The sequence below is a fragment of the Brugia malayi genome (assembly GCF_000002995.4).
Source record: "Brugia malayi strain FR3 genome assembly, contig: Bm_v4_Chr4_scaffold_001, whole genome shotgun sequence".
Classification (NCBI taxonomy): domain Eukaryota; kingdom Metazoa; phylum Nematoda; class Chromadorea; order Rhabditida; family Onchocercidae; genus Brugia; species Brugia malayi.
In genome coordinates this window covers 11705128-11720809 of record NW_025062478.1, presented here as the reverse complement: position 1 = coordinate 11720809, position 15682 = coordinate 11705128, and the positions used below count along the sequence as shown (strand labels likewise).

The window sequence follows — 15682 nt, the reverse complement described above, 5'->3', positions numbered from 1 at the left end:
ATATTCTTATGCCAAACACAAATCTTTTCATTTCCTTAAATCATAGGTTAAGATAATAATTCAGATTAAAAAGTAAATTCAATGACCCATTTAATGGACATTACAATAATCTGTTTTAAATAGAGGAAAAAAAAAGTGAATCCATCCATTTTAAGAAAAAAGAAAGAAATATTTTGAACCATTTTTTTTTTTCTTTTTTTTACAGTTACAAAATGATTTATATGATAAACTAGATGGAAGGTTAAATCATGTAAATTGGTTAAAAGATTTAATTAGAAATTAATTAAAATGACAAATAAGGAAATATGACAGAAATTAGAAAATGATCAATTATCCATTTTACATTTCGAATATGTCTTTTTTATTTATCTGGTCTATTTATCTAGTTGTTTATCTTCTGGTCTATTTATTTAGTTGTTTATCTTCTGGTCTATTTATTTAATTGTTTATCTTCTGGTCTATTTATCTAGTTGTTTATCTTCTGGTCTATTTATCTAGTTGTTTATCTATTTATTAGATATATTAGAGAGATCTATTGTGAGAAAAATGTATGGTAAGAAATGATTTGATAAATGTAATAAGTATTGCATTTTTTTTTTTCAACTCATTCAAATTTCAAAATTAATCAAAAATTCCACAATTTGGCTATATCTATCTTTTATGTTAAGTAATTCTAATCAATTCCATTTCTAACCAATAATTTGGTTTTGTTTATTTTTAATTAACTATAAATTATTTAATATTATACCATCAAAAAAAAAAAAAAAAACTGATCAGCATAACAGGGGTTACGTTTATAATTCTTTACGTGTCATGACGGAATAGAGATGTACGTATTGCTCACGTTATGATAAAAGATTGACTGACGTAATGGGGATGAACTTAGAGTTCACATTTTAATTTTGTGCTATTTATTCAGGAATGGTTCATTGAATCAAAAATATATAAACGAATGATTAATGCAATGTGATCATTCATTATATTATAATTCGATGCAATGACACAAATAAAAAAAAAACAAAAAAATAGGACCTTTATCCTAAATAAATAACAGCAAAAAAAAAAAAAAATGAAAAATGAAAAAAAAAAAAAAAACCGAAAATTTCACAAAAATAAAAAAGAAATTATAACGAAAAAAAAAAAAGAAAATTATAAATTAAATTATAAACCTCTTTTTTTTAAAAAAAAATATATATATAAGCAAATAATAATTGAAATGGGAATAACCACCACATGGACCAATGTGTTGACGGATGTTGACAGGGGACGACGCATTAATCTGCTGGTCAACTGCACTGACCACCAATGCGACAGAGGAAGCAGAAAGGTGCGAGGTGGAGTGGACAAACACTTTTGCTGAATTAGATGATGACAAAATGGAAGGAAGGTGTTTGAAGAAGGAGAAATAGAGGGAGAAGAAGAAAAAAAGATGCAAATTATTAGCATATTGAAATATACGATCAACTTTTGATTTTCTCTCTCCCTCCTTCTTTCCCTTCCTCTCTCTCTCTCTCTCTCTTCTATGCCATAATTGCTAGAAGGATAAAAGATTGTATACATGATGAATAGATATCATCTTATCACTGAATTGTTACTCTACTGTTATCATATCATTTTAATCATTAACAATAATTGATTTTGCGATGCAAATAAATTCGATAAAATATATGATAACAAATGATTTAGTAGTTGATAAGTAACTCTGATAAAATATACATTTGAATGAAAGTTTAGCCAATACATAATGCTCACATATTATCATAAAATTTAAAAATAAATATAACAATAATGATAATTAATATGCTTTAATAAATTAATTAATAATAATGATCATAAATACTACTACTACTAATAATAATGATAACAATAATAATAATCATAATAATATTGATAATAATAATGATAATAATAATACTGATAGTAATAATAATAATAATGAGAATAGTATTGACAATAATAATAATATTAAAAGTATAGCAAGAAATGCATTAAGAAAAACAATATGAATTATCAGTAATTAAATAAACATTACACATACACACATACACACATACACATACACATACATACACATACATACATACATACATACATACATACATACATACATACATACATACACACACACACACACACACACACACACACACACACACACACACACACACACACACACACACACACACACACACACACACACACACACACACACACACACACACACACACACACACACACACACACACACACACACACACACACACACACACACACACACACACACACACACACACACACACACACACACACACATAGAGCACATATCGACCTTTTTTTTCCTATCAATTAATGAAGTTTCATAAAAGAGCTATATTAGAAGCGCTGAAATAACACATATTGTTAAACTTAAAAGCGATACAATTTCTCTCCCTCCCTCTCTCTCTCTCTCCCTCTCTCTCTCTCTCTTCCTCTCTCCTTCCCTCTCTCTCTCTTTTCCTGAAATTGATTACTTGTAAAAGAAGCTGCTGTGAATGATTTTGGATCGGATAAAAACAAAGCTAACTGTTTACTATCATCTCTCTTCCTGTCTGCTTAATATTTCTCTTTGTCAAATATTTTGTTTACAAAATATTTTTTTACCTTTTCTTCATATGTTTTTTCTTTTGAATTTTCAATTCAAATCATTAAAATAAAACAAAAAAAAAAAAAAACACAAAGTAATAATAATTAATTACAATATTACATTAAAAAAAATTAGTCTTAAATTTAAGAGTTTAAATTTAAATTTTATAATTAAAAATTTATTAACATATTTCCTCATTTTTTCTTTTTCCTTTAATTGAATAATTTCTTGTAATTATTATTTGCATAATTTCGAATTTACTAAATAAATTTAATTAAGTTATAGTCGAAAATGATAAATTAATTAAAAAATAAGTAATTTGAAATCACATTAATTTCATACAATTTTTCAATTCACTACAATTTATCTTATAAAAATTTCATTTATTGACAATTATAATTTAATAAATACAATCATATTTTTAATAAGCCTATGCATATACATACAAAAGGCATAAAATAAATAATAATTACATCTTTTTGTTAAAAAAAAAAAAAAAAAAAAAAAAAAGATCTAATAAATGATATTTATAGAAAAAAAAAAAAAAAAAGAAATTTTAAAAAGTCTAATAAATAATATTTATAATAATCATTATCTTTCTATGAAAATAATTAATCGCCATTGCTTATAATTATCATTTTATATGGAAAAATTCATTTTTGTGTTTATAAACATTAACGAAATATAAATTAAATAATAATTGTTTTGATGCTAATTTAAAAATATTTAAATATTTATTTAAGGAATAAATTTTATTTCTCTTATTTATTTTGTCTTTTATTTGGTTTTATTTCATTATCCAAATTTTTTTTATACTTTTTTCCGGAAAACAAATGGACAGTTTAATTTGATTATAACTAAAATTAAAATTGATTTTTCCCAAATTAATAATTAAAATAATAGTAACCTATCAAAAATAATACTCGATATGAAAGAAATGTTTAATATATTGATATTTGCTCCTATTTTTTTTTTTTTTTTTTTATTGTAACAAAAATTTTTTACCTTTTCCAACTAAAATTTTTACCTTTTATTTTTCTTTATTATCTTTTATTTTTCTTTTGTAATATTACAACATTCTCACCACAAAGTCTAAATGAAAGGACAAATTAAAAACCAGTTTGAAATTTCTTTTTGCTAATTTTAGCTCTCTTTTCATTCATTTATTTAGTAGTAATTTGCTAATTGTGCATTATTCATTAGCTTATAATTATTCACAAGTATTAATTAGCAATTTATTTATTTATTTATAAGCATTAAATTTTTTTCTAGCATTTACTCATTTGGAATTTTTATTTATTCAATTGTTAATTGACAATTTTTCATCACTTTTGTTGTGTAATTTTTAAAAAAAAAAATATTTTTATTAATAAATGTCTGAAAAAAAAACACTTCAAAGAACGAAAACTTTTATTCTTATTATTATTATTGTTTTTTTTTTTAAGAGCATAATAAATGAATAGATTGATCAAACAAATGACCAATTAATCAATCAATCAATCAATCAATCAATCAATGACTAACTGCCTAGCATTTATTTTGATAATTTAATAAAATATTCATATAAATAAATATTATTTACAAAACTTTCAATATTTCAATATAATATCTCATTATCATTTCTAATTTTGCTTTCATTCATAAAATAATTCAAATATATTTGTTGTAAAACGAAAAAAAAAAGAAAAAAAAAAACAGCAAAAAAAGGATGCAAAAAATTTACACTAATTTATAAAAGTTATTTCATATATTCAAAAAATTTTTTACACTATAAAACTATACCATACTTTTGATTATGATTATATCATATTTCTTATTATATTATAGTTATACCATACTTTTGATTATGATTATATCATATTTCTTATTATATTATAGTTATATCATACTTTTGATTATGATTATATCATATTTCTTATTATATTATAGTTATACCATACTTTTGATTATGATTATATCATATTTCTTATTATATTATAGTTATATCATACTTTTGATTATGATTATATCATATTCCTTATTATATTATAGTTATATCATACTTTTGATTATGATTATATCGTATTCCTTATTATATTATAGTTATACCATACTTTTGAATATATCGTAATTATTTCATACTTATGAATGGATTATAACTATTATGTTAAACTATGTTGTAGTTTAAAATAATAATAATGATTGCATAGATCAAAATATTTGCTCACAACGAGCTATCAAATTCAATAATTATAAGTAACAGCACAAGTTTCAAAAAATTGAGCAAATTTTTTACACCAAAAAAGTTTATAAAAATTTAATCAAACATTTTTCCAAAACCATATTGTATTTTATAATGATATGTGAGCAATGATAAAATCATTACTGATATCATTTTGAAATTTATAAATTAAGATGAAAAAAAAAAAAAAACGTTGAAAAATAGCACGAATAAAGAAATGATAAGAAAAATTAAAAAATGATAAATAATGTAATCAGTGTTATGATCACTTATTTTCCACCTTATCATTTGTTTTGTTTGTCTATTTCACTCATTTCATTACCTTTTATCTTCTTTTCCTATATTCTTGATAATATTAATTCTTCCATTTGCAATTTTGTTTTCTTCCGGACTTATTGAAAAAATTTTCAATTCATGATCAAAAATGATATTCTCAACAATTATTATTAGTTATTATTTTTTTTTTTTTGAATTATTTCTACTATGATAATTAGATAATAATCATTATTATTTAATTATTTTCAAATATATTTTATCTATTCGAAATATCTAATCTTACTTAACTTTTTAATTATGTCAGACAAAAAAATTTGTCAAAGAAAGTATCAAAATGATACTTTAGAAAAAAGATACGGATAAATGAGGTCAAATGAATAAATTGTTAACAAAAAAAAAAAAAAGAAAAGGTCAACACAACATCCATCATAATGCAGTAAGTATAATTGTATCATTGTCATCTATATTTTCTACTCCAATCATTAATTATTGTCCCTTTTTTAGGGTCAGAAATATGAATATACATTAAACATTAAATGATATTATCTTACTTAGCTCTCTCTCTCTCTCCCTCTCCCTCTCCCTCTCTCTCTCCCTCTCCCTCTCCCTCTCTCTCTCTCTCCCTCTTTCCCTCTCCCTCTCTCTCTGTCTCTCTCTCTCTTTAATTATTATCACTACAATCATTTCTGTGTTATTTTTATCATTTATTAATATTTATTTTCACACATTGTCGTAGTATAATTTCATTCATTTTAATTTTTTTAAATTTCAAATTTTATTCTTTATCTGCTAATATGCAATTTAGAAGAAGAAAAAGAAAAGCAAAGCATCATTTTCTCTCAAATCAAATTCATTATTATCAGAGCTATTCAAAATTAAATTATCACTTATCTTCAGTTTTATTCATTAAATAATTATTGATAACAAAAATGACTTTTTATTAAATTTGGTTCAAAAAAAACAAAAAGAAAAAATGAAAATAAACGCAATTAAAGAGAAAATAAAAAGAAATGAGAATAGTTGTAATAAGCAACAAAATGCAATCAATAAATAATGCTTTTTTTTAATGTTTTAAAAATTTTTTGACGAAAAAAAAAATTGAGAAATGATTGGTATAAAAAAATTAGCATAAAAAAGAAGTGAAAATTTTTTGGGCGAAATGTTTTACTTCGTCAAATTATCTATCTATCATTTGTTTGAAATACTTTTAAAAATAGTATAATTGCAGCCTCATCAATTATGAATTCAAAATATTTACCCTAAATAATTAATATTTCTTTTGCATCTTTCTAGAAAAAAAATTTAAAATATTTCCTTGTTATCTTTGTAGAAAAAAAAAAAAAATTTGAAAGCAAAGTACAAAGTATTCTAATGAAATAAAGCAATTATATTTAGATAAAGATTTTCTAAAGATTTTATTAATTATTGCAGTCTTTCATTTCATTTTATCTCTTTCTTCCGATAAATTGTAATTGTATGATATAATTATTATACAAATATTATAAATTATTTATGTTAATGACGAACATATTTCGAGTAATTTTACAAAGATAATTTAATATTTTGATGATGTGAGATAGTTTATAATATCGTTAAAATCAGAATTATAATATGAATTGAAATAAAATTATAATATCGTTAAAATCCGAATTATAATATGAATTGAAATAAAATTGTTTGAAATCAAAAATTGCTCTATTTAAACTAAAAATTATCTTTTTTTTTTGAACATTCCTCAAATAAATATTTCAATCTTACATGTGAAATCATTCATCTATTTTTCATCTTCCATTTGTAGCTAAGTTTATTGTTTGTTAACAAAGATTTTTCCTTTTTTCCTCTGTCAACAAAGGAATTTGTCCTCAATTAGATTGTTTACAATTTTCAGCTCCTTATTTAGTTGACCTTTTCTGTTGTTTGCCCGCTTCGTACTAATTGTAAATTATATTTGAATTTGACAAGGTTAACGGTTCTTCGTTTAGCTGACCTCTTTTGTGTCACTCGTCAGTTTTTCAAATGTTTATCCTAAATAATTAATATTTCGTTACTTACTCAAATCTGATTTTTGTTGACGAAGTTAACAAGTATTTTGTTTAAAGTTGACCTTCCTTTACGATATTGTAAAGCAATGCGTCTTGTTTTGAGTAATTGCCCGCTATATGCTGAGTTACCCTTTGTCTGGGTTAAAGTTATGTCTTTTCTGGGTCTGCCATACACTGCTCCCTTACAACATTCTTCAAACTTTCTAATGTTGTTTTAATTTCAAACTTTAATTAACGATAATTTTTATTTTATTAAAATAAAAATTGGTCAGTTATCGCTTCCCCTGGAGAACATTCCACTATTCGGCTCTACAGTCTATTCGAATCAGATTCTATTTCAAGACATATAATATTATAAATAGTTACATGATGATAATGTTATCAGTAAGTGATAAGATGATAGTAAGATATATAATATTTTCACAATTCTTTCATTTCTATTATTAATCAACTAATAAATTTATAAGTAACTATGAATTTAAATAAATTTATAAATATATATGTAAAGTTATATGATATTAATAATGTGACAAATTTTCGACATTAAAAAAAATATCTGATAAAACTGATAATTTTTAACTGATCAATTAACAATATTGTTGGCCATGATGTTATTTATTTCATTCATAAAAATTTTCAAATTTGAAATTATTAGTTATTGTATTGTCCAAATTTGAACAAATAGAAATATTGTAAATTATTTTTCTCACTAAAAATTAATTAAAATTATCTTTCAAAGTTAAACTCTAATTGTTGTAAAAAAGAAAGAAAAACGATGAATTTGTATAGTTGTAATTGAAGATAACCATGATTAAATTTTAAATTCTTCCCTGAGGGAATAAATGTGTTCAGAATTTCGTTTTTTTTTTTTTTTTTTTTTTTTTTTTTTTTGTAAAACCTGGTTTCATTTGTTCAGACCATTACGACTAGAAATTATGATCCAAAATTTAAAAACAAAGAAAAAAAAAAGGAAAAACAGGAAAATAAATAAGGCAACTTAGTAGCTCGAAATTGGAAAAAGAATGAAATCAGGCAAAAAGGAAAAAAAAAATTAAAAAAAAAGAAATAAGTGCAAACAACGATGGATGAGATCATTTCTTATATATATTTTTTAGAGAAAAGGAAAAAAAAAAAAAAAATGTGATATTGATTTTTAATATATTTGTATTTTTTATATTAAAAACTCCAGCAGAATGTTTGATTTATTTTTCATGATGTGATAAATGAATTAAATTACTTAAATTTGATTTTAAAAAAACCGCACAATATTTGAAATAACTTTAGTTAATTGAATTATGGGAAATATTTTATTATTATCATCCAAAAAAAAAAAAACATAAAAAAAACATAAATACAATGTGCTTGCAAAATAAGACGAAAATTCTTTCCAATGCTAATTTGTGCAATTTTTATTATTAAAATGCCATGAGAAGAAAAAAGAAAACACATTCAAAAAGTAGTCAGGAATTGATAAAACCTGAATTCAAGAAAAAAAAAAAATGAGAATCGAGAAAATTAACGTATAATTTTGAATTTACCTATTCTTTATTAACGCAAAAAGTTTTATCATTAATTTTTTACCCATTCTGTAATTTTTTCTTTATTTAGAAGTTAAATTGATTGATTTGATGGATGAAATTAAAATGGATGATATTTAAATCTATTATATACTTTCTGATTAAGTCATCAATGAATAGTAATTTAATATATTATCAAATTTTTCATTAAGTTTTTATTCATTTGTTTATCAGTAAGTTATCAGTAAATAATAATTTCATTAAATACCACTCAGTAAATAATTAAACTAATTTCATTAAAAAATACCTATCGAAATAGGATATGTGTGTGACATAAATGTATAACAACACTAATACTAATGTTTAATAACAATAATTAATAATAGTAATAATAAATAATAATAATAATAACAATAATAATAATAAATAACAATAGTAGTAAATAAGTAAATAATAGATAATAAAATCGGTTATTACATCGAAAGAAAAGGGTTTAAAAAAAAAATTTGAACTAAGAAGAGAAGAAACAATAAAAGAAAATCGAAAATGGAATAAAAATGAAATGTGTAATAAACAAAAATTGATGACATTAAATTCATTTCATTGCATTGCATTACAAAATTGCAATAATCAGTGAGAAGTGATAGTAATATCACTGAAATACTTTTATTAGTAATTAATAATTGTAAAATTAGGGAATAGTAAATTAAAGAGTTTTTTTTTTTTTTGTTAAAGTTTTTGAATTATGAATTAGATAAATGAATTTTTTTTTTTTTTTTAATTTGTTTAATTTTTTTCGTCCAAAAATTTACCGTTACCCGAAGAATCCGAGAAATCATGAAAATGGCTAAAACTTAAAATAAAAATGATTGTAAAATTAAACTAAGATTTTGCAGTAAAACGAGAAAATTTTTTTTTTTTTTCAATTTACTCTCAGAATTTGACCTTTTTTTTTTTCAATTTACTCTCAGAATTTGACCTTTTTTTTTTCAATTTACTCTCAGAATTTGACCTTTTTTTTTTCAATTTACTCTCAGAATTTGACCTTTTTTTTTTCAATTTACTCTCAGAATTTGACCTTTTTTTTTTTCAATTTACTCTCAGAATTTGACCTTTTTTTTTTTTCAATTTACTCTCAGAATTTGACCTTTTTTTTTTCCCTGCGATTCTTTTGTTCATCTACATCGTAACGAATGATAAAGATATTTCTTTTTTAAATATCATTTTCCATCTTATCATCACCTTTTTTAAATTTTCATTTCGTTTTTTTTTTTTTTTTTTTTTTTTTCTTCACTGTATTTTCTTATTCATTTGGTTTTATTTTAAAAATTTTCTAAGGGTAAAAAATTAATTTTGCTGATAATTTTTTGTGAGTGAATGAATTTAATCGTTTTTTTTTTTTTTTTTTTTTACAAAACAATCATCAAATCATTCCTCATTCATTCATTTTGTTAAACAAAAATTAGATGAAAAAAATTATAAATATATTCTTGCTTGTATTATTTATCAATTGGAAACAATTTAACATTGTCACAAAAAAAAATAGAATTAATTAACAATAAGAAAATGATTTTAAAAAGTTTTTTTTTTTTTTTTTCTTGGAATCACTTAAAAATCACTTAAAATTTGAACATTATTAAAATTATACTCAAAAAAGAAAAAAAAAAAACTTTGTAAACAAAAACAAAATATTTAACACATTTATTAGACGTATGTATGTAAAATAATTCATTTATCTTGTAATTTTTATACTAAATAAGCAATTTCTGATTATTGAATTATGGACAGAAAAAAAAAAAAGTTCCATTAAATAATTAATTTATTAAAGTAAAGCAGTTAATATTAATATTTGCTAAATTCATGATTTTATCTTTTCAAATTCTTTATGACAAGAATATTCAATCAATTTATAAAAATATTTAAACTATTTTATTATTTAATAAATTCAAATATATATTAAGTTCGTCAAGTTTAATTTATCAATGCAAAAAAAAAAAAAATTGAAATCCTTTATTAAATAATTTAAATGTAAGTTATTATAATTTTTCTATATTAAAATAATATTATGTATTTATTGTTTATTATGAAAAACAATAAATGTAAATGTAACGTAACGTAACGTAACGTAAACATAACGTAAACATTTATAGCATTAACGTGTATAAAATTAAGAAAACAAAATATTATTTTATATTACTGATACAATTGTTTATCTATTTATTATTAATAATTTGATTAATAATTTTTTATTATTGTTAATAATATATTAATAAATTGATAAATATTGGCATAAAAATTTTTCAATAAATCAACATAATTATATGATATTTATTGTATTTTTAATAATACATAGAATGAATCACTGAAAATAAATTACGAATTTTTTTTTTTTTTTTTTCACAACAAAAAAATTGTAAATTAAGAAAGAAGCAAATATTATAGTGAGAAATAAAACAATTTATAATAATTTCATCCTATGTGAGTACGAAAAAAGATTTATTAATTTTAGAAATTCCAAGAATTACATTAATAATTAATTCTGTTTGCATTAGCTAAAATTATGCATAAAATTTAAAGCTCAAAATTTTTGAATAAAATCTCGAAAAATCATTCAAAATTTAATATCAAAAAAAAATATGTGCATTAACATACATTTTCATTTAAAATGATTGTTACATTCCAATTTTTTTTTTTTTTTTTTTTTTTGAAACTAATTTTTAATAAGAAATTTAGAGCATACGGAATGAATAAATAAATCATAAAAACAATTTCTTAATTCTATTTTTATTTTATAAATGATATTTTTGAAAAGATTATTGTTTTGTTTTTTTTTTTGTTTTTTTTTAATGGATTAGGAAGAGATGAACTAAATAAACAAATACTAAACAAACAAAAATAAAAACTGCTGAAGCAAATTAATTAATTAATTAGAGATATTACAATTATGTCGCATATTTCAACAAAAATACTACTTCAATGAGTTAATTGATTGATTAAATTATAAAACTTTGAAAAATGGAAACAATTGTCATCATAGCATATTTGTTAAGCATTAGTTTTACATAAGAATGAAAGCAATAGAAAGTAGCATTAAATTAAATATTATAATTTTTTTCAAATATTATAATTTTTTCACTTTCATCAAAAAATCCATCCATTCATTCATTTATTAAAATGAAAAAATTAATTTCATGCTTTTAAGAAATTCTCAAAACAAAATGTTGAAATAATAAAATTAAAATATTAAAAATGCATAATTTTTCTCATTGCTATTTTTATTATTCATTACCTCCAATTGTTTTTAAAATTTCATAAATAAATTAAAATTTCAAATTCATATTTGTATAATTTTAATCATTAATTACTACCAATTATAATACTACTGTATACATTATTCATTCGCTTTGATAAAAGCCGCCTGTTTCGAATGTTGTCACCGGTGATTCATTAACATGACGTGTATAGTTTCTTGTTACACCATAATTCTACAAAATACAATAAAAACAAAAAAGAAACAAACTAATTAATTAATTAAACTTTTTACTAATTCTAATTCTATGAATGAAAAATTGAAAAATTTTTTTTTTGATTTTGTCTTTTTTTTTTTTAAATTTTCTAATTTTAAGCAATAATATTAATTATTAAAAAAAAAAAAAAAAAAAAAAGAACAAAAGAAGGAAAACAAAAATTTTCTTTTTAATTAGAAAAGAGAAAGTATTTAGTGAAATAAAAAAAAAAAAAAAAAAAGAAAAGAAGAATGTTAATTGTACTTGATTGGTAATTGAAAATGTTTCACAGTGATCGTCGTAAGATGGATTGATGTATCCATTGTCGCGTGTTAAAAAGAAACGACTCAAATTTAATTGTTGTACATCGTACAGTGTTGCAAGGAATAACATCATACATGATAGGCCAAATATCAAATAAACTAAATTTTTTATTAATTAATTAAAAATATTTGAAAAATTTTTAATTACTAAAAGAAAATATCACGTCAAATAAACTATTATTTTTTTATTAATTAACTATTATTTTTATTTTTTTCTATTATTTTTATTTCAACTATTATTTTTTTTTACTATTTAATTATTAGAAAAAAAACATCGCGGATGGATAGGTCAAATATCAAATAAACTAAATTTTTTATTAATTAATTAAAAATATTTGAAAAATTTTTGGTTGTTAAAAAAAAAAAAAAAAACATCGAATTATCAAATATGTTATTAATTTTTTTGTTTTAGTTACGGTTAAAATTTTTCAGGAAAAAAAAATTTGACAAAAAAGAATTTGAAAATTAAAAAAAGTAAACAAAAAGTATTTGAACCTTTAAAACTTTTAAAGAACAGTTTAAAATTTAAAAAGCAATTTAAAAAATTACATTTTGCGATTTGATGTAAAAGCGTTTCCTTACCTGTCACAACAATTTTATAAAAAGTCCTAAATTGTTGATCAGGTTGATCACCTGGTACATATTCACCTAAAATTCAACAAATATTACTACAATTCTTTGATATATTGCAATTAAAAATTTTTACAACGTGATTCAGGCAAGAAATGATTCAAAGACGAATTTATTTTTTTTTAAAAATTTAAAACTTACCCAAACCGATAGTTGTTAATGAAACAAAGCAATAGAAAAATGCATCCAAGAAATCCCAATCTGTTTCAATTTTCGTAAAAATATACGATGGTATGATAAAAACAAACAATAGTAATAGCGTGCATACAAAAGTAAGATGAAATGCCTAAATTTTGAAAGATTTTAAATTTAAAATTATACCATATTTATAAATTTCAAATTGAAATTTCACTGATAATTTCAGTCACAAAGGTTGTATTAACTACTCAAAAGACATTTATTTACTCAAACCGATAGTTGTCAATAAAATTCAGTTCTTAAATACTATATTAGAGATTTGATTATTCAAAATTACTTGAAAGAAAAAGGAATTATCATTAAAATTAGCATTTATCAAAAATACAAACATTGTGAAAGATAATTTATATTTTAATTAATTATTCAAAAATTGCTAATCTTTTAAAAATTTCAATATTTCATTTACATGTGTGTTGTGTGAATAATTTCGTTAATTAACAAAAAAATTTGTGCAAAATAAAACTGTAAAAAAAAAAACTACCCGTAAAAATCTACCTGAATTTGTGAGTCATGAAACAGATGCCCAAGCCTTGTATTAAGTTTACATCGTAGCCAAACACTTGGCTTTTTTAATCTTACCACTAATGCTGACAATAATGCTAATGTCATTGGTATGCCAATCAGACAATAAATTATCGTAAAAAATTTGCCTTCACGTGTACGTGGTGATACACGTCCATAACCTATGAAAGTGTTAAATAAGTATAATTAAAGTTTATGCATTCATTGCTAATCAAAAGTTAAAAATAAAAATTAAATTAAAATAACAATTTGACGTGAAATGTAAATACTAGAAAATAACACAAACTAATCAAGTAAATTTCTTAAAAAAAAAAAAGAAGGAAAAAAGAATTTATACAAACCAACTGTGCTAATTAAAGCACCAACAAAGAAAAATGCTTGGCCAAAAGTCCATCTAGGCTCAGTTGTTACATTTTTTTCTGTCCAAATACCTTTTAATGCCATTATACGAATATCCGTAAATAATTGATCAATATCGGTTTCTGAAGAAATGATTACCACTCATATGAAATATACGAGAAAATTGAAATATGATTAATAAATCTTTGAATAAAATTTAAATTAGGTTGAAAATTTAACAAATTTTAGCAAAAATTCGAGAAAATTTTTACAATTAAAAATAACTAAAAAAAAAATGCACACTTTACTTTTAATTAAGAAAAAAATAAATAAATAAATAACAAACATATGCGTAAAGAATGTAAGCCATAATTATTTATTTCTATCAATTAAATTAGTTAAAAAAAAAAAAAAAAACAAATAAACAATTTTTAAACTATATTAACTTGCATACCCTTAAATCCTGCTTCTTTTAATAATCGATTCCAATTTGTTCGAAATTCCTGGTATGCTTCCATATCATTTTCCTCATTTGAACTTTCAATTTGTACGAAAACAATAGCGCCAATTAGTAAATAAAAGAAAAGCACTACTAAACCAATTGCAAGTCGAACATTTGTTTCACGAATTTGCCATGGTGATGCTTCAATTCGATCAATCACCTGTGCAAAAAGCAGAAAAAAAAAAGTTATATTTTAAATTTATAAATAAATTTTCAAATTTTAAATTTGTTTAATTTAGCTATGAGCAATTTTAAACCTAAAACATTCGTTTTTCATTTTGAATATATACATATAATTTATTATTTATATTATCATATATTTATTATCTGTAATATTAATTAGTAATTTTTTTTAAAAAAAAAGAGGAAATAAAATAAAAAACAAAAGTTAATGTTTCAAATTTATAAAAAAAAATTTCAAATTTTAAATTTGTTTAAACTGCGAACAGTTTCAAACTTAAACATTTCCTCTAATAGTGTAAAGTATAATTTGCAAATTTGTTTAATTTCAAAAAATAAACCTTATTCTGCAATTGGAACATTTGAAGACCCATAATTTTGTTATATCCTTTAAAAAAACTTTTTTTTTTCCCTTTCACTCTGCAAGTAAAAACGATGAAATCATTGCATTTAAATGCAAAAAAAAAGGAAATAAAATAAAAAAACGAAAATTATGTTTACAAATTTATAAACAAAATTAATATAATCATTTAATCATACTTAATTACATATTTAATTATAAAATAAAAATTCACTATTAATATTAATAATCATAATTTTCCTCTATATATTTCATTTCAAATAACAACATTCAATTACAAATATTACATATCAAAATTAAATGTAAATGCATGCATGTACACAAGTAATTAAATAAACTTGAAAAATTAAAATGATGATTTAATTAATTTGAAACAATAAAAAAAAAGCAGAGAAAAAAAAAAAGAAATTCAAAAGTTTCAAGGAAAAAGGAAGAAAAATTA

General features: G+C 21.4%; 1 protein-coding gene and 1 further gene across 2 annotated transcripts; both read right to left on the bottom strand.

Annotated features, from left to right (window-relative positions):
* Window positions 1–1370: 1370 nt before the first annotated feature.
* Bm15606 lies at window positions 1371–1526 on the bottom strand. Its single transcript, XR_006227989.1, has one exon. The product of XR_006227989.1 is annotated as a pre-microRNA Bm15606 (primary transcript).
* Window positions 1527–12074: 10548 nt separating this feature from the next.
* Bma-twk-46 (Uncharacterized protein) lies at window positions 12075–15253 on the bottom strand (the record flags this gene model as incomplete). The annotated part of the gene is made up of 8 exons (XM_043082479.1): window positions 12075–12164; window positions 12450–12607; window positions 13091–13156; window positions 13280–13424; window positions 13832–14019; window positions 14200–14340; window positions 14652–14859; window positions 15221–15253. The coding sequence occupies 8 exons, from the start codon at window positions 15251–15253 to the stop codon at window positions 12075–12077; spliced, it is 1029 nt and encodes a 342-aa protein (XP_042938413.1).
* Window positions 15254–15682: the final 429 nt, after the last annotated feature.